General features: G+C 43.1%; 1 protein-coding gene across 3 annotated transcripts in view; it reads right to left on the minus strand.

The window, feature by feature from the left end:
- Nucleotides 1-20,315, minus strand: part of tafa5a (TAFA chemokine like family member 5a) — a 126,882-nt gene that overhangs the window by 47,659 nt on the left and 58,908 nt on the right. For all 3 annotated transcript variants that reach the window (XM_068586796.1, XM_068586798.1, XM_068586797.1), the window contains one exon: nucleotides 3,117-3,266. In XM_068586796.1, coding sequence (XP_068442897.1) covers nucleotides 3,117-3,266 — 150 coding nt within the window. The remainder of the gene's footprint in view (nucleotides 1-3,116; nucleotides 3,267-20,315) is intronic.

Consider the following 20,315-nt stretch of genomic DNA (forward strand, 5'->3'; position numbering starts at 1 on the left):
GGACACGGATCGTGTCGGCCGAGGCGAAGGCATATTACAGCAGAGAGCCAAGACCTCAAGGACTCAAGCAGATTAAAACTGATTGAAATCCCATTTGTGGCGTTTGGGGTCTTTTATGTCAGCTTTCTCTCCGGCTCCGGCTCTCTTATGATGTCCCCAAAGTGAGCGGAGCCTCAGTCTGAATACACAAATATGATTGCATTTGTGGAGACACGCATCTCAAGATTTGCATGGCAATAATATCAAGCTGTGGGATATTGTAATGTGAATAGCAATAAAAGTGTGTGGGTATGTTTTTTTTTTTTTTATGGGAACAATGTGACTATAAGGAAGGAAATGGTAAATGACTATCTGACATAAAGTATGCACACACACACACACTCGTGCCTCTGTGTACATGCATATTACAATTCCATGACAGATTGTGACATGATTGGCTACATGGGAATTTTCTAAATGCAATATTTTCACATTACATTGGAAATTCCCCTCTAAAGAAGTTGAAAGTCACTGTATAACTGCATCACACACACACACACACACACACACACACTCACAGTGTCAATTAGTCGTCCTAATTAATTCACACCTTTGAGTGATCAACTGTACAGTCCAATCGACATGTATGTCTCTGAGCGGTGGGAGTGATTACCAACACTCGGGGTAAACCCAGTGGAGCTCTCACAGGTCGAAATTCAATCCCAGTGCCTCTCAGCTGAAGGCAGCAGTGCAAACAAGCGGCAGCTCTTACTTCAAAATAAAATAAACACATATTACTGTACATGAGATTTAGAGAGTCTCTTATTTTCTTTTCTTTTTTCTTTTCTTAATTATAGGACCAGTTCTCTGTCCAGTACCTTTTAAACCCTCTTGGCCTCTCAGGTCATCTGGTAGTCTGATAACGCTTCCCAGAGTCCAAATTAGCATTATCATTCTCACCTGTCCATTATCTAGTTCTCTGTTTTATCTTTTCAATTTCTTTGAAATGGTTTTATTTGCATTTTAATGTTTTATGCCACATTTGTTTTATGTTTTCATTGCATTATGTCAAGCACCAGGAATGGCTTTTTAGAATGAAATGTGCACAAATAAACACAAGCTCATGACAGTACTGTACGTTATTCACACACACACACACACACACACACACACACACACACACACACACACACACACACACACACACACACAAACACACACATAAAGAAAATACAACTATTGCACAACGGTCACGTTTATTCAACTTACATATTTTTTTTATCTGGTAGTTGAACACACTGCAAATGTCAACAGCTGCCATCCAGCTGTGTAAAAGTCAGCTTAAGCTGTCCTCAGAAAAGACGAGTATCAGGCCCACACACAGAATGTCACAGCTCTCCAAGGAGCCTACATTGTGACAAATACCTCCTGATATCATCCGGATACAGAAGGATTTATGCAGCATCCATACAAAAATACTCACAGTCAACTGAGGCATGCGTAAGGACAGCAAAGTGGCTCCACAGTGCAGGTGGGCATGCAGCCATGTCTCCAAGATCAGATTGTTCTTCATAGGGCTAAGCCACAGCGCACAAGTCTCAGAGCGAAGCCGTTTGGCTGAAGGAAGAAATTGAATTTGGGAGAAAATCTCTCGACAAATGTCTTGTTCATCTGTGCCTGCCACACAAAAAGGTATAAGTCCATTTACACCGAGACTTCCCTCATATGATCAGCAGGCAAAAGCAGTCAAACAGCGCACCGTGGATCGGACGCTCTTCCAATCGGAGACACAACTGTGAAGGCACAGTTGAAACAAAGGCAAAACAAAGCATCCAAAAGTGTCGTTCACTGCAGATCCTTGCTGTTTATTCTGCCTTCACCTGTGCAAATAAGCTTCCCTCCCAGCCAGGGCTGGAGGCCAGCATCGTGTGAAAGATAGACTCGGTGACAAGCTCCCGAAGAGGCAGCGGGATGGCAATGAAGATGTCCTAAAGAAATGTGGGAAAAGCCCAGAGTCACAGCATCGTTCAAGCCCTTCTGGAGATTCTTTGAGCTGCCATGGAGGCAGAATGGTGACGAGAAAAATGACTCAAAGGCTTAAGGAATAGCTTCTGCCCCGCGAGATGTGTGTGAGGAAGCCATGGGTACACTTAGTTCAGACGCTTTCTCGCCACAGTACACAAAATTGATCGTATCTCCAAATTTGAGGGTTAACAATGACTGTAGAACTTCACCTACTTGAAACTATGAATCATTTAAAAACCTGTTTACTTCACTGTAAACCTTAATGCCACGCAGCTGAAAACAAGGCAGATATTCTGAGCTGGTGAAAAGATGTCGTTTGTAGAGATACATGATTTTCATTTCATACAGGAGTATATATGTAAATAATTGCTGATGGTGAATTGACTTCATGGCTTCGTCTTGTGGAGCTAGATGTAATTAAGATCAAATAGGAGAATGATGAAATCGCTTCGGTGTAAATTTGCATCGCAAATGAAAATTGAATCACAAATTGTGGCTTTTATTATCTGCAAATGTGTTACACTTGTTTTCCTAATTAAACGTTTGGTCGATAAAACGTCGTAAAATAGGGAAACATGTCAGAAGACTTGATCGTGAAAACAGCTGCAACAAATGATCTGTCAATCAACTAATTGATTAATGGATGAATTCTTTAAGCTCTGACAACGACCATGCAAAAGCCCCGAGAGCAGACTATTACCACAAATAGTGTCACTGCTCCATGACACACGAGCCCATCTGTTGGCGGGGGATTTAGAAACCCCCTCCAGACCCTTTTTAAAAATGATTCAACTGTAAATTGATTTGTTGGAGGCTTTACGAACAGCACAAAGACCGCCCTGTGATCCTGTGCTCCACTTTGTCGGTTCCTCGTCTTACAAAACAGCCAAACCCGAACTGCCCCGATGACGTGCTCCACCACTTTATTTACCGTATTTCACACTAAACTCATGTGCGCTTCAACCGTGACATCATTGGATGTAAAAATCAGACATGCCTCGGGGGGGAAACACTCATGTTTGAGTAGTTTTCACTGAATTGGGCCCTTAAAGCCGGCCAGCTAATCTGAGACCCCCCCCCCCCTCCTCCCCACTTGCCCCTCCTCCTCTTACCGTCCACACAGGCGGGTCTGGCTCTTGTAGTTCCAGCGATCTGGCCCTTCTTACAGGCGCAGCGGGCCGTCTGCCTGGCGATGGTCCGCCGTGGTTGGCTGCTGTCCCTGTCCAGCGTCACAATCTCACATGTCCCCGCTGCCAGCTGGCCTGGAAATGACATTGCACCACAGGAGGCGAGGTCAGAGAGATGCAATCATAAACAGGGCACAATAAATTAGTCCGAGTATTCTGTTAAATTTGTATTCTGTCACATGTTCAGTCGTGCAGCTCTATTATTATTATTGTTATTATTATTATTCACTGTGCTCTGGGAGCTCGATCAGGACGGCACAAACATTACCAAACGTGGAGCCTCGAATACAAGTTGATGGAAGCGACGTTATCTATTGATTTGTTGTTATTTTTTAACATTGAACACAGTAACAGAAACAATATGTCTGTTAGGTAGATACTATATTCGTCCAATACAAACGAGGTAATAATGACTTGTTTAACATCATTGAACTACCTCGAAGCAGCTCACAATACACAGTTAAACTACTAATAAGATATTTTTTTCATCAGCAAATATTTCATAAAATACAATAATTTGATTCCTTATTATATGAATTATATTAAAGTTAATCAAATAGACACTAAAAATGACAATAACAAAAGAGAAGGATAATATTTTGAACGTTTGATGGTTCACAACGACCTCTTGGGACGGAGGTTAAAACAGTCCAACCTGAGCCTTGTCCTCATCCGGGACGAGCACTTTGTTATTTGATATTTGTTTTAAAGGCACATGCAAACGACATAATACAATTAATACAAACAAACAGACACAAACTGACTTCAACCACATGGAGGCCAGGAGAGACAACAGGTCCTTTAATGTTTAATAGACCCACAATTCCTCACGCACTGCGGTGGCATTAAGCCACTCGCAAATGTGACTACATATGTGAAAGGACTTAAAAAAGACAATGAGGAAATTACTTTTTAATTTCAGCTTCCTAAAGACGACCCACAAGCTTTTTTCTCATTACGGGCCACGTCCTATCAGCGCACCTCTTTGAAGGTAAAGAACCCATTAGGCAGGAATGAAACACATGAATACTGATGAACTTTGTAATTGCTGCCAAACCCCCCCCCCAATCCTACACACACATGCTCCATGTATTCAATCAGGTGACCTTCGGCCTCGTAGCCGGGCCCTTGCTGCTCGCAAATTAACCTTTGTCTGTGTGTGGAGGCCCCCGGGTGACATCCTGGAGAGGCTTATCAGGATCTAATTGTGATTGGCAAGAGGGTGGAAGTTGTGATTAAATCTGGACTCGAGTCCCGGACACTTGGGTGGCTGGCTTAATGAACTGCGCTGTGAGGGGTCACACCCGGGGTAATAGGGATCTATCAGGATTCATCCTCACACTGTGGCGGCCACAGACGGACAAAATGTCTGTGTGCGTACAGTATTAGCACCTAAAAAGGTGTGTATATTTATGAAAACAGTCTTTATTATTGATTTTTGTAAAGACTACACAAATGTACATCGTCACCTTCCTAAAATAAGTCGTTTTTTGACAAAAATGAGCTTCTTGCCTAAATCGTCTCTGCCGAAATTGGACAGATCATGTGATTTTACCCATGAAGATAACGGCCTATGTTAAGAGTGTGACCGTTTTATTTTGCCAAAGTCAAAGGACAAAATGTGACTCGAGCAATTTTACAAGCTTTTTAAGATGGCATTTTGAAGCTAGCATTTAAGCTAACAATTCAGGTAGCCTTTTTGAGAGCATTTTTGTCAATTAGTAATCATAACATAATTTGAGAGGTATTACAGTATGCCTGTTGTGCAGTGTCTAGAGGCAGCTTGTGCACCCCTATTACAGTTAGTCAAGTTTTGTGTGTGAAAAAACCTGAACAAATGACTTGGGCCATTATTTTAGAAAGATGACGACATGCAACTCCACCAACACAAGCCTCAGTCGGCCTTTATCCTGCTCCAACTGCCCCTCTCGGGTAAGATATACAACATCTGAAATGAACAACAATGCACTAATAGACCCTGAAGCAACACATAGCATAGCGCTGAAGCTAGTAGCCACACATTAGTAGCATAACGTGTGTGTCCATGACACAACCGCACCAAGAGGAAGAAGGAGGGGGTGGGATCCTGAGAAATGTCTCAACGTGATGTCTTTGCTCAGGAATGCATGCTACTAAATCCAATCTGTCACGCACTTGGGAGATCAAGACCAAATCCCCCTTCTTCACCACCCCGTTCCACCGCTCTCCTCCTCTTCCTCCGTCCCCCTTTCTTCCTTTACGTTGCTCGCTCTTTTCTCCTTCATGCTTTCACACTCAACTCCCCCCTGCAACTCCTCCGTCTTCTCTGGCTGATGCCGGATAATGACTTGTCATGTAAGCTCCAGTGTGTGTATGTGTGAATCTGTTCATGTGTGCATGTTGCGTGCGTTGTACTTCCTGCATCCCACCCCACCCACCATCTCTGCACAGAGTCTCCTCGCTGCCTTCTTCCTGCTTCCTCCCTTTGTCAGTTCCTTCTCCTTTGGAACTCTTCCATTGCAAGAAGCTGAAAAGACTTTTTTTTTTCTTTTCTTTTTTTTCCGGGTGTCTTATGTAATCGCGCGGATCGCTGCGGCGCCGAGGTGCTATGTGTGAAGTCAACAAGCTCAAAGACTGGCTGATTTGACGTTGTGATTCTCTGATGAAATGTTGGCAATTAATGAGCTCCATCGAGTCAAGAAAGAACAACAACAAACAGGGGCCTTTGCTTATACTGTCACAGCTGTAGCTGCGGAGAAACTGAATTAATTTCATTTTCATGTTGTTGTCTTGCGATGTATGCTGTGTTCTATACAGCTGCACCGACTGATAACGCATCTAATTTGAAAACCCACTTTTAAAATAAAATAATTGTGCTCTGCCTCGTGAAAAAACATCATATGCATCTCTAATTGCGTTGCACGCACAGGTTCATAGGAGAGGTTTAATTGAATTATTTCAGCACGTGACATCTACAACGAGTGTATCCGTATCGCTACCTCTGCTGTGAATCACTGCATCTTCCAAATGCTGAAACTCGAAATGTTCAAATCGTTGTTAAAACTGTGAGACAACTTTGCAAGGCAGCTGACAGAACATATGAGTCGTATCACAATTATTATGAGGGGGAAAATGTTTGTGCAACAAGCACAACTTGTACAAAACGTCTACAGCTGTTCTAGCTTTGACAGTTAGGGGGTTCACCAAAGACTTCATCCCGAAGAAAACATTGATATCTGAACCACATCCACCAGCAGAAGTGTACATATACAACATGGAGGTGCCAAGTTACCCAGTCGATTCATCAAAATTCAACCTTCTTGTGATCTCAGATGAAAATACATGGGATCACCAAAGTCAGTAGCAGTCATCCACTGAGGACCATGCTTGCGTGAACTCAATTTCACAATCTATACAAATGTTGTTGAGATATCTTAGTCTGGACCAAAGCGGTTGACCGACCGGCAGACGGACGTTGCCATCCCTAGAGCCTTTCTGCTCGTGTGGATACAAAAGCGAGCTCTAAATATTTATATGTTCTATTACCTGAGGTTTTATCTTGTCTCGACACTCAGTTCAAGTTCCCCAAACAGGAAAAAAGTCAAGAATTGCTAAAGGAAATTTGAGTTTTAAACAAGTTGGTTTCAGCTGCAAGCCTTCTAGGGGTTTTGCAGTCTTACCAAATATTATGTGAGAGAACTTGAGGACATTCTGGTCTCAGTGCCCCAATAAAACAGGAGTTGATTCCTTCTTTTTTAAAGCAAATTGCTCCAAGCGTCCCTGAGGCTCGGCCTCCAGAGCGCCTTGCCAGGGACACCACGTACACTGCCTCCATTAAACAAAGCAAAAACAAAAAACGAACGCAACCGAACCTTCACAACACAACACAAGAGCGTATTCCTCCTTCTGTCGGCCTTGAGGGATCTACAGAAAGGGTTAGAAACTATTACATGATTCACCGCTCCAACAAGACAGTTTCCAGACAGCATGACAGACGAAGCATTTGGTCCCAAAAAATAACTTCTGTATTTTTGCATGGAATGAAAATTGCATAGTATGTTACGCAAAAAGATGCAAGATGGGGACCTATCTCTTCACAGTCATCCTGTGAAGAAATTGGACTGTAAAGAGAGGAAACAGTAATCCTCTTTCCTGGAATAGCCTCGTGAATAGTGGGAAAAATCTAAAACTGGCAGGTGTTCTCAGAAACAAACCCAAAGCTTGTACCAGTAGCGCTATGATTTATCATCACCGTTATCAGCTTCTGTTGTCGAGCAGCTGACAGCTTGGCCAGCCAAATGGCTGATTAAAATGTATGTGTGGCCACTCTAGAGTGAAATGAAAGCTCCGACTGTGGCAGAAGATGGATTCATGTGGCAGAGCGTATGGCTTAATACAACATAATGTTATTGACATGCTCCTGTGCTTTATTATTCTTCCTCCCGCTCCTCAGCACATTACAATTGCTCAGATATAAGCACCAATTTGACAAATATCCAGCTATACTTCGACAACCCAGATAGACGTGACATTTTTTTTCTTTAAATCTTTTACCCTTAAGGCTGAGAGCATGTTTTTTTTAAAGAGCGTTGTGTCTTGTTTTTGCTGCTGAAGACGTCCCAATGCTACTAAAAGCTGCTTCTGAAGAGTCTCAATCTGGTAAAGGAAATGTTTGGGTATCTATAAATGTGTGGTTTAGCCTCGGTTGGGAGGGGGTGGGGGTGTATTTTCTTCTGTTTTTTTAATCCTTTATGAATCTGCAGTGTTCTGGAGTCAAGCTGGGATTGCACACTGTGCTGCACGAGAAGCAGCTAACTATTTCTGAGTGTCCTTCTAATTTTGACACAAAATACATTCTGTCTTTAAACCTTCTGCAGAAAGTGTTTTTAACCAACCCTCATTCTTACGTAAGGCTTGTAGCAGCATACATATGAAATATGAGGGCTCACGTACAAAACATAGCTCAGAAATCATTGCTGATGGTAAATCAACACATTAAGTTCCAAGCAATAAATGATATGTATTGTAGATACTTGTGTAGTCTAAATACCAGACTATGTCACATTTTAGACATCTGATTATTGTTGTTTTTTTTTTCAACAAAATAGACTGTAAATCACTTAAGAAACTACAGTTTTGTCATGTATTCTTTTTTTAATAATGTCTTTTAGTATAAAAAGGAAGCTTTGGGGTTTAATTTGAGATAACCAGTAACATTATTAGCTTAACAGGACTGAAATACGAAAAACGTTTGATCCCATGAGCTGTTCCTTCAGCTAACATTGCGGGGGAAGATAGCGCTCGTCCTTAATCCCACACGCTGTATTGCTCTTGATAATAGCACATCCACGTTAGCTAACCGTTTAGGAAACGGTTGGCACGCTGGCGTGCACACTTTCCCAGTTCTTCTCAAGCCACGAGGAAGAACACTGAACTTTGAAGCTAATCTTATAGCGGCAATCGCTAGAATTACAAGGGTCCATCACGTGATAGCAAAAAATACTTAAATGTTACTCTTTTCCTTGCACAAACCTGTTAGCTAACACGTCCTTAGAGCACTGCGATCTTGCTGCCAGGGCTAAAAACATGCAGTGTAAGGTGAAGAACATTAAATGCTGAAACATAACATATTGATTTGTGTATTAAGCAAACAATGTATTCATGGTGTCTCTGGGGAGATAAATTACTTGTGTGTGTTTGGCTGTGAGGCAATATGAATTATAAGAATGCCAACGCCAAGACATGCTCTTTCTCTAAAAATCAAAACAAAGTATGTAATGGCTTAAGCCTTGCGAACGACTGTTATTTTCCTCATATTCTCCACTTAACCCAGAATCACTACATGGCAGCTCGATGTAGTTGGAAACTAGCGTTACATCTGTTCGACTGGAGTGAGGTTGTGTGCGCATGTTGGATGTTGCCAGACTAAAATGCTATATCACTCCAGCACGCTACAGCTGTTTGGAACGAGAGGAGAGAGAGTCCGGCGCCAAGATTATGAGTCTGAAATCGCATTTTTTGGATCCAAACGCTGCATTAGTAGAACCTTGATGCCATCCCTCTATCCTGAGGCCTGGCGGGCTAGTTTCTAAATGAATCCTTTCAACAACCCTAATCAGAGGCTGAAAGAGCCAGCTGAACAGCATGTGGTGCAACGGGGAAGGAGAGTGGAGCAGACGAAATTACAGCTTTAGGTAAAAGAGTGGTCGGATGATGAAAGCCTGAATGGAATCTCCAAAAACCACCAGCGGGAGTTGATTGAGGTCCAGAAACAATGAAGGAGGCCACTTAAACGAACTGCAATTCATTTGGAAGTCTGGACCTCGACTGTAATTGAAAACATGTTTGAAGATGTTGTTGACTCAGGTGTGAAAAATCATGTTCCAGTTCAGAACAATTTGCTCTATTCAGAAATGATTTGAAGAGATTCTGAACAGGTTGCATCTGATGAATCATGATCAGGGAGAACAGCGGTTTTAGTTGTTGATGTTTCCTGCTACATGCGTTTCTCGTTTTAAAAAGGGGCACTTGGACATTCTGGGAAATATCATTATTTCTTGCCGTTAGATGAGAAGATTGTCAATTTAGTATCTGTCCTTTCAATTTGAAGCTTGAGGCAGCAGCTAGTTAGCGGAGCCGGCATACAGACTGGAGACCCGGGGAACCGCTAGCCGGGTTCTGCCTGAAGGTTACGCAATCTGCCGACTGTCAACTCTTGACCTCGCTAATTAACAATGACAGGACATTATTATTGCTTGTCTGTTTTAAGCATACATAATATCAAATGTAAAAACAAGTTGTGCTTTTACTAAGCTTTGTGCTGGATTATTTTTTGTTTGGGAGTAGTGATTTTACTCTTTTTTTTTTAAACGTCAAACCAGGAAGTCTTTATTTCTTAATTTTCAGTCTTTAAACTAGGCCGGCTTGACCGGCTGCTGCATTGTTCTGTCTTCATATTGAATAAACCGCCATGTACAACTGTGATATTGATTGTCTCATATTCCTGTTTAAACAAGGCCCAATATACACTAGGCCAAAAAAAATATGATTAAATGAAAAAGAAAGCTTCAAAAAACGTTCCGCCATCTTCAATCGTGCCGTAGATTGCCGTTAGAACGGATGAAACCTCTCACTGCCGCGACTTAAAGTAGACATTCGTTTTCCCCGCACCAACACTGATAGAGTGACCAAAAACTCATCATAAAGCCAGCCTTGAAATTATTAATACCCTGCCTATGCTGCCATGAATCAGAGAAATTCTCATCGGGAGCACTGTCTCATCATGAGGAGGGAGGGAGAGAGAGAGAGAGAGAGAACCGGGGTCTGGCCGATCTATTTTGGGGGAAGGAAGCTTGTCTGAGCTCTGCTTTTTGGAGCCACTCTGGAAAGTGATTTGATTTTTTCCTTTTCTGGCCCTTTTTCCCCCCTAAAATGCTTGAGCAAGCACAGAGAAGCAGCATCACACATGCACACACTGAAACATAAACATGCAGTTGAAAAAGAATAGACATAAAATGCACAAATGGAGCATGTAAAGGCCAAATATAAGACCTCAGTCATCACATGCGCACACAAGCAGGATGTTGCCATGCAACTAAACTTCTTCCACCTCTCGCTTGCATGGTACATGAAAATAATCCAGAGCTCCTATCGCGTTCTCAAACGGCCATTTTAAAGCACAGGGTGACACAGAGTGTCGGTTTTAATTCAATACTGAAGCGAATGCCAAATACTGACAAACCTAGAGTGTGTTAAACACTAATTAGCAGATTTTTAGCACGCAACAAGTGACAGCTGTCATCCGATCACTGCCCCCCTAATGCACATTCAGTTGTAGGTAGAGAGTAAATGCACCAATTCCTGCAAAATAAGTTGTATAATGTTTGTCTGGTTTGGCATCTGCAAATATGTATAAACATGCACAGAAAGAAGAAACTGTGCAGCGACAACAAACAATGGAAAGCAAAACAATGTGAATTCTCTCTGGCTGTGCAAAAGATGAAAAAAAAAATAACTGCTTTAATCAGTTAATTGCAGCAAAACATATGCACGGAACAGGAAGATCTAGTGAGTCATGCTGCTCTTTTGCAATTAAAATGTTATTCTTGTGCCGTGGACTGGTAGTGAGAAAGCTCGCAACCCGAGCTGTGCTTAAGTAGACTACAGTAGCACCGAGAGATGGCTCGGATTTCTATACAACCGCTTTTTTTTTTGTTAGTTTATATCTTCCTTAGTCAACAGTGAATGGATGCATATAAAAACAGTCCTTGGCTCGAGCGATGGACCTTTTTGCTGCTTTTTCGAGATTCTCTTGTACAAGCTCTTTGTACAATGGATTCCTTGATAACATAATGAAAAGATGAATCCGTGACAACACCCCTCTCCATCTAACGCCGGTCCTAGCATGTCCTTACTTTCATTCAACTGCATTCCCACTACGGAAGCTCCGGGGCGGCTTTGACTCGTCATTAAAACCATTTCCACCGAGTCCCCCGTGTAGCTTAATAGGGTTTTCATAATGAAGCTATAGGCCCCGTTTTCCTTCTGTGACCTTGTGTAAAGCCCGTAAAGAATAGTACGTTCCCATGAGGCGCCCTCGATTCCCCAGCGCTGGTGTTTTAGCATAATGAACTCTCTGCTTAATAACAGGGTGTTGGCGTGAAACAATGAATGATCATCAATTAAAACGGTGGCAGAAAAAGGGGAAACGAATGACCCTGCTCACCCTGCGGTTGCACTGAAAAGCTTACGTGCATTCGCACATGTATACCAGTGCCACGGCGCGACTGCCATTATGCAAATGGGATTATTTCTCTCCGCCTGCACCCTTCGAGGACAGAGGCAAGTCATGTCAAACAGCGTTATAGGCTCCTGGTCAGGTCCCTCCAATGTGGGACAATTGAGAATGTGTGTGTGTGTTGTTTGTGAACTTACTCGGGTGAACCATCTGCACAGATTATTTCCTGCATGTGTAGAAGATTGCTCGCTGAATGGCAGTTGCCATTTCACTTTTAAGTTTCTTTCTTTGCATTTGAGCTTTTCTTTTTTCCCTCCAAAATTGTTGTTTTCCTGCTTTCGCTTACATTTATTCTCCCCGCCTCACAGAGACACACAGCAGGGGGCGGGACATTCACAATTTACAACCTCTCAGGCTCCTCGCCAACAAAATATCAGTCGAACAAAGCTTTTTATTTTCTTCGGAAAGCGGAGTCTTTATCCCGACCTTAAAAAAAAAAAAAAAAAAAAAAAAGATTTACTCATTGTTGTGGGGATATTTTGGATTCTGAGAGAAACGTGACGTGAAGAAGAATGCGGCGCCGCGGCGGTGGCCATGGAGGAAGCACAGCGAACCTCACGAGTCACAGTCAGATAGAAAGAGTAATGGACTTGTGTTTCTGCATGGCGGAGGCTGCTGGAGGCACTGGCAGAGCCGACGTGCAACTCTTCAGAAAAGGAACTGCGGCTCGGAGGGCTGCGAGGTCTGCGGACACGAAGCCCACAGCCGCTGCGACTGGTCGGGTCGAGCTGCTCGCCTTTTCTCCTCAAGGTTTCTCCTGCTGGGCAGAGATTGTGGGTAGCTGAGATAAAATGGAGCCGACTTGAAAGAAGGCTCCGGCGTTTTCTCATTTTTCTTGGTCGACGGATTCATATTTTATGATCTTGCACAATTCCAGTGAACAGTTGCTCGAAGTATGTTTCAACAAAGAAACAAAAGCCATGTAGGTATGTAATAGATGCACAACACGACCTGAGAGAAAGAGAGAGAGAGAGAGAGAGAGAGAGAGAGAGAGAGAGAGAGAGAGAGAGAGATATGACGCAATGATTTGATACCAGAGATTGAGATCTCGTATTTCTTTTCCACAATCTGTAACCGTTTTCCAGGATTTCCTTTTCTTTTAGTAGGTGTGTCCTGTGTGTGAAGACACTGTAGAATATCTACAACTTTCCTGGACTCATTAGAAGTACAAGTTTATTTCAGTAATATACCTGGACAAACGTTCCACCTGCAGCTGTTTATGCCAAATTATCCTTTCATTGCAAAATAGCAGTTTTTATGCTCCCTGTCTGTCGAGATATTGTTTAGATTAAGTAAATATTAGAGCAAAAGTTCATGCAAATGTTTGTGGAAATGCTGTGAATGTAAAATCAGACTGATGGTATAAGCATACTTGGTATAGGACGCTTTCAATCTAACGCAAAAGTTTGCCTTGATCCAACAATGAAATGTCAACGAGCAATGCTCCAAATACGTCCAAAGTAAACATGCAGAAGATATTCCTTCCCTGTCACTGAAGCAGTACGAGTACAAAGAAAGAATAAGTATTGCTGAATCATTTTAGTTTTTGCAATTAAACTTTATTCATGGCATGAAATTTGCAGTAAAAAAACAATGTATTCAATTCTCCAAGCCACATTCATCTAGTGTTGTAATGCTGCAACAACAAACAGGTGGATTTCACCACGGAACAATAAATACATCTGCTGCAAGTGCACAAGAGGTTTACAGAAAAGATGTATATTTCATGTCATCAACATGATGTGACGACATTAATCTGATATTCTCTCTAAAAATCTGATACCACGCAGGCACAAGTGTGTAGTGTGTGCGCTTGTGTATGGCGGCGGCAGGGTGCATGGCTCCTTTCACTGCAGCTTGATCAGCATGCAGGCTGAGGTGTGTGGGAGAGCGGTGATTGAATACAGAGGCTGCGGGCCCCGGCACTGCCTTTAATCTCCCCTCCCCATTTAACTTGGCCTCTGTGCTGCTGCTCTGCCGAGGCTCAGCTGGGGCATAAAGACACACACAAACACACACACACACACGCACACACACACACACACACACACACGTCGCTGCTTCTGCCTGCCTCTCCCGGTCATATCTGCCTTCTGATCTGTCCGTCTTTCTGTCAGCATGTGTCCTCATCCCTGCTCTCCTCTATTTTTTGCACTTTCCCTATTTGTTGCGGTTTGTCCTCTGCATGAACAAACCTGAAGACATCCCCCCCCCCCCCCCCGCTCCCCCTCTAAAAAAAACATTATCTACGACACCTGAACTGGAAAAACACAGGCGTCAAACTGTCAAGAAGCCCTCAGTGCAATGATGGGGTTTTTTTTCTTCAAGGTATTATTTAGCTTAAGTACATGTCAATGGCAATTTCAGGGCTCGATCCATTTCATTCTATATGCCAAAGGGGAACATTGCAGGCTGCATATAATACGATCAGTGAGATGAGTGTGGTTTGGGGTTGAGTTGTAGTTACAGTTATCTCGAGCAATAAGGCCCTCTTTTATAGGATTTAGAGATGGTCTTATTGCCGTAACCACGCTGCTGAAATCTCATCATTTCAAAATGAACTCTTCATCCTCGAACTCAAGTGTCTGCCGGCAGCTTCTGCTGTCGACTTTAGAGGTGATGCGAGGCGGGTCGGAGAAGCGTGTTACGATTGCGCCAATCAGTCACTTCCTCTAAATGTTGCCGTTGCGAAGACGGCTGTCGCCTTCCTAACGAGGATCCTAAAAAACAAATTCAAATCAACAAAACAGCTGCTGCGCAAATTCAGATTGTGTGTCTTCTGTCCTTGGAGCAAAAAGAAGTACAAAAAGGCTTCCTTTTTTTTTTGCATTTGCAGACTTAATTTATTGTTGAACCTCATTCATTGAGGTCGCATTTTTTATTTGTATATTTTTCCTTGAGATTACATTCCTTTCAAAGTGCCTCTCTTTTGAAAACACTCACAAATGCTTGAAAGAAAAAAGTCAGGTCAGTGTTTCCAAGACTATTTCCCCCCTCGTTGCCTTTTCAGTGAGCACAGTATGTGAAAACCCAGTGTGCTGAGGATGGTGACCCAAGCAGGCAGAGTTAAGGGATAACGGTTGTCTGTTTAATTATTTAAAGGCAGAGAGTCAATATATGAGGAGGCAACGCTGTACTTCTTTCCCACAAAGATGAAAACAGCTCCGGCAGGCAATGTGGATGCAAAGGCATTTCTAATTTACTGAAACGGCAGTTTAGAGAGACGGGCAGCAGAGGTCTATAATATAGTGCAATAACACAGTGAATGGAAGAGCGGCCACCCCGTTTTTACAAGAAAAAACACACACACATCTAGCAGCAAGCAGAGGAAACACTGGAGTATTCTACAGGCTCAGCATAACGCATTTAAAATAATCTATCAGGTGACTGACCTTAAAAAAAACAACCAGGAGTAACAACGCCGCCAGAACCCACAAGATGCCCGTCTGAAGCAGTCCCGCTGACGGACAGAATCTGCCGTTATGTGCGGGAAATTGGCAGACACACTGGGTTAAAAGTTGATATTTTTCGTGTCCCAGAGGAAGAAAGCAGCTGTAAGCACAACGAGGAATAGGCTCGCGCAGATGAAAACAGAGAGAGGGGACCCATCAGAACATCCACTCTCGCTGATGGCTCTCTTCTTTTGGCTGCTTTTCAGGCCCGCCGCTGCAGCAGCGGGCCACATTTATAGGCACTGTAACTAAGGGCCAGCATTATCTGGAGGGAGGCCTGCTATTTTTAAAATGCTTTGAATATTCTGTTGCATCTGTATTCGGGCTGTACAATAATCAGTCCCATCGCGAGACGTGATGGGACTGATTTAATGTTTAAAAAAGTCAGCTGAAAACAAAAAGTCGAGCCAAAGACGGGGCTTTTGACCAAACGATGCTGGTTGGTTAAAAGCTAGCTTGCTACATTGGTTAGCTAGCTAGCTAGCTCTCGCTAGGATGGCAACAGTCATCTGTATTTAATTTGATTTTTCAGACGTTTTACAATCTCTAGTTAGAAATGAGTGGTTTGCTTTTGTTTAGCCTCAATCTGAAATCAAGTTACTGAGAATTTCGAGTGATAAATCTGCACCGGTTATCGTCGTAAAGTGCCACATGTGCTACAGGGCAATGCAATGCTTGACAGGCGTGAAAACGCTAATTAAGGAGGGCGGGGTTTGGAGATACAGTCAATTACCAGATGTCTTAATGCTGAAAAATAGTCTAACCACAAAGAAACCCGACTACGCCGTGCCTTATTAGCAGCTCACCCAATTACCGCCGCGCGAAGTTAGGCCGCCAATAAAAGCCGAGACGGCGGCGAGAAAGCATGTAGCTGTCACTTCCTTCAGACTTCAAGGTTTTCAATTTGTGTTTCTATGTGTGGAACGTGACTGTGGCTGAAAGAAAGAGCAGGAGAGGAAAGAGATGATGGACAGAGAGACAGATGGAGGGAAGTAAAGATATCAAAGGGACAATAACGGAGCGATTGAGCAAAGAGTGGTGAGAGGGACAAAGTGTGGGAGGAAGACAGAAGACAAAAGAGACAGAAAACCAGTAAAAAAAAAAATAACCACGATGCTCTCCACCTCTGCTCTATCTTCCAGATGAGCTGAATAGAGATGATTCTCATCTGAACAAAAGGCCTTTTCCTAATCACCGCAATAACGCCGCTGACAGCTGACTGACTGACAATGAGACAACTACCCAGAGCATGAAGCACACAGCTCATCTCATGTCAGACCATTGTTAAGGGTGGATTTCAGTCAGGTACGCACACACACACTCAGGGATGCCGTCTGATTGAAAGATGCCGAAGAGAGGAAGGTATTTGTTCCTGTGCTTTTGCCTCCATTTCAAAATGCTCCACAGAGGAATCATTTCCATCCGTATGATGCCCACTGAGACGTAGGGACAAGCTGTCTGCATGGTACGCTCTCATAGTCACACAACAATAGCCAATACCTTCATTTCGGAGGAAGCGCTGCATTTCTGTGCGTCTGGTGCAAGAGCAATATTAGACATTGTGGGCCTGTTCGTAAGAACTTTTCACAGGAAGGTCACATTTCAGCCTCTCGCTGGCTAACTGTCTGCATCTCCTACCAGCCCACAGATAGTTCTCAAGAGATTACGCATATTCATTTTGAAGGTTTTCCAGCTGCATACTCACATACTCACACTTGTTTCAATTGCACTTTGATGTAACAACTCATATTTAAGGTGAGCGCAGGTGCACAAGATGGATATGAAAACTCTCAGTGCAGTCGGTAGGAATGTTTTAGCAAACAACGGAGATGTTGCATGTGGACTCAGTTGCATTTGATCGGAGATGAACAGAACGCATGACTTTCACCAAGGAGGACGATGTTCGTGTCCTGTATAAGCCATACACATGTTTTAAATGGAGGGCTGCTTTAATCTCATATGCATCCATCAACTGTGAATGTGACTAATTGTCTTAAGTCTCTCACTTGCAAACACCCTTGAAGGTCCCTCTTTGGACCTTTAATTGGGATCGTGTTTCATCCCACCACCTGTTACTTAGAGAGGTGATTACTGTGCTGACACCTTAGCAACCAACGCTGCAGCAGAGCTCTCACTGTGGCATCACGAGTCTGCAACGAGGCAGCGAGGACCTTGTGGTTTTCACAGCACAACTCCTTGTGGATTTACAGCCACTTGTTTAAAGCTGAATTGATACCGTATAGCCGTCGTTGCAGCAATGTAATCACACCCAGTGAATTAAAAGCGATGGTAAACGAGTGTGTAGTATATATTATGCTTAATGTTGGAGGCCGGAGTAAAATGAAAGTGCAAGAAATAGAAAGCTCGCGGCATATTAAGTTTCAGTAGGGATGAGGCCATTAATAGAGGAATTCCCTCCAGGCCTTTTTTTTTTTTTGGCATAGCACACATAATTGAGTTACTTAGCAGTTACCCCAATTTCATAAGCCCAGCCATTTTGTTCGGCTAAGCTTGAATCATCAGGTTTGCTAAAAGGCACTCATTTATCAATATCCACGATGCCCTCTGTGTTGTAACCACGAGGAAGAGCTGAAGTAGAAGGTTGTAGAGCCAATAGTGTTGTAGTTTATTGTGTCTCCAGGACTACAACACCCTGGGGTCAATCTGAACTGCTTAAGGTTGTCCTCCATACCGATGCAGGAAGTGCCCACCAACTCTTGGTACCCATCATTACTTCTAATATAATGTTCTAGATGCAAAGAGGAGTATTGCTTTAAGTCTATAGGGTCAGCCATCGAGGATCCGCGTGCTTTGATGTTTATGCAATGTTGCTATTAACATCTTTGCGATAAAACGGCACAGAAATATGGTTCAAATGTTACCGGATTTTGCAGATTCTTCACTTCTGTGTCCTTGTTTTCGTGAGATCGTACGTGATTCACACAGCGAGCTCTGAGCCTGTAACGTTTGTGTCGAGCGCCGCCTTTTCACCGTGATTTGTCGATTTCTGTGTCCGTCGACATTTTGTGTGTGACACTAGCCAACAAACACTCAGGATCTACCGACCTTACACTGCAAAAAACACTCCAGTTTGCAGAATTTCAAAAAGCAAGCGTCAATTTTTCAGCTTTGGGGCTATACAATCTCTTTAAACTGTGCCTTAGGACAACAGTGCCTCATTATATAGAGAGCTGAGATTGGTCTGCATTTTAATGTACAACACATGAGTGTGTATCATATGCAAGTGCCTTTGATAAAACGTGGAAATTATGTAAAATTGAGAAAATGACGTCAGACCTCATGGTTGAAATGTTATTGTAAATATCGCATTCAGATGTCCGTGTGCTATGACTGACTCTGTGGTATTTGCAAACACTGTAGCTCAAACACTCTGCTTGTGTACGACTACCAGGCCTCACATTCTCTACGTCTGCCATCAATCTGTTATTGAGTTATTCATCCGGAGGATAACTGGAGGTGGGTAAATGAAGAGAAAACACACTTTCACCCTGTCTTAGTTGTGTTTACCTGATAATATCTCCGACACACGGCGTTCTCCTTTGTCTAATTTCCACTGACTGAGAATCAGAGAGCACAGGGTCAACACTCACGTTACATTGGATGGCACTGTGACAAAACAATGTGGCAGAGACGTTTGAATAGGAACGTGCAAACAGAACAAAGGGTGGTAAGAGAAAGCATTGAAGAGAGGTGAGATTTCCAAAGTAGATTGGACTTACAGCAACACTGTTCAATAAAAACTGAGAGGCATCAGAGGGGCACTTCGTTTCAACTGAAAATACATAAAGTTTACTGTTTTGTTTTGATTGTAAAAAGAAAAAAAGAAAAAGGATCCGGGATCTCTAATTTGCACGGTAATATGTCATTTATTGTCGGAACCGTGACGTATGCGCAACAACTCTGCAAAATAAAACCTATCAAAAGTTGTTACTCTGCTCATTTTTCACCCTCAACTACGAGCCCCTGGACAATTGTGGAAGGCAAAAAAAACAAAAACAAAAACGCGCTTCAAGTGGGAACCACCTCGGCGAAGTCGTCTGCGTCGTCGGAGGGAAACTTCTGCTCCCATAATTCTCCTTCAGACACGCAGATACATCATCTCCTCCAAAACTCCCCACCCATTGCCACAAACAGCAGCGAAAACAAGCACATAAAAAGGCAAACTGTGTCTTATATTTCACTATTCTGGCAGGGGAGGCTGTTTGGCCAGACATTTGCTCATGAATATTTAGGTAGCGGTGTTATGAATATGCATTAGGACGCTGGAGCTAGCGCTATCAGCACACAGATTTATGAGCTAGTGTAGGAGATAATGATAAAGGAGGAGATGCCCTGGCTACTGGTATGATGAACAGGACGCACGCGGCGCCACAGAAGCAAACGTATGCGCGTCTAAAACCGGGTATGGAACACATTCAACTTAAACAAAACCAAAGCAAGCGGAGCTGAAGTGTCAGCGGGAGATGATATGAAATGGTATTTCTGTCATTTTCCAGGTGTGACAGTGTGGTTTGTTTCTCCTCTGCCCCCGAGATACACCGAGGAGTGTGACAATCTTTTTTTTTTTTTATCTGGGCATTGCAGTACCTGTATGTGTGTGTGTGTCATTTGTGCATGTGTGGCTCCCCTTAAAAGTGTGTCAACAGTGATAACACACCTTACTGGCCACCCCGTGTTTGCAGAGATATCGCAATCTGGTGCCTCAGGTGCAGGAGAAAGCCAGGAGGAAGACGAAGAGACACATGCAGGAAGATACTAAAATAAAGTTTGAAACTCCCCCCCAGCGGGGGGAAAAAGGTGCAGATTGGCACGGACATCATGCCGGAAACCTCCGGGAGACAATTTCATTTTAAAGAGACGGTTTTGTTGCGTACC

The sequence above is a fragment of the Clinocottus analis genome, unplaced genomic scaffold, assembly GCF_023055335.1.
Source record: "Clinocottus analis isolate CAN_PGR_092001 unplaced genomic scaffold, fCliAna1.0.p SCAF_20, whole genome shotgun sequence".
NCBI lineage: Eukaryota > Metazoa > Chordata > Actinopteri > Perciformes > Cottidae > Clinocottus > Clinocottus analis.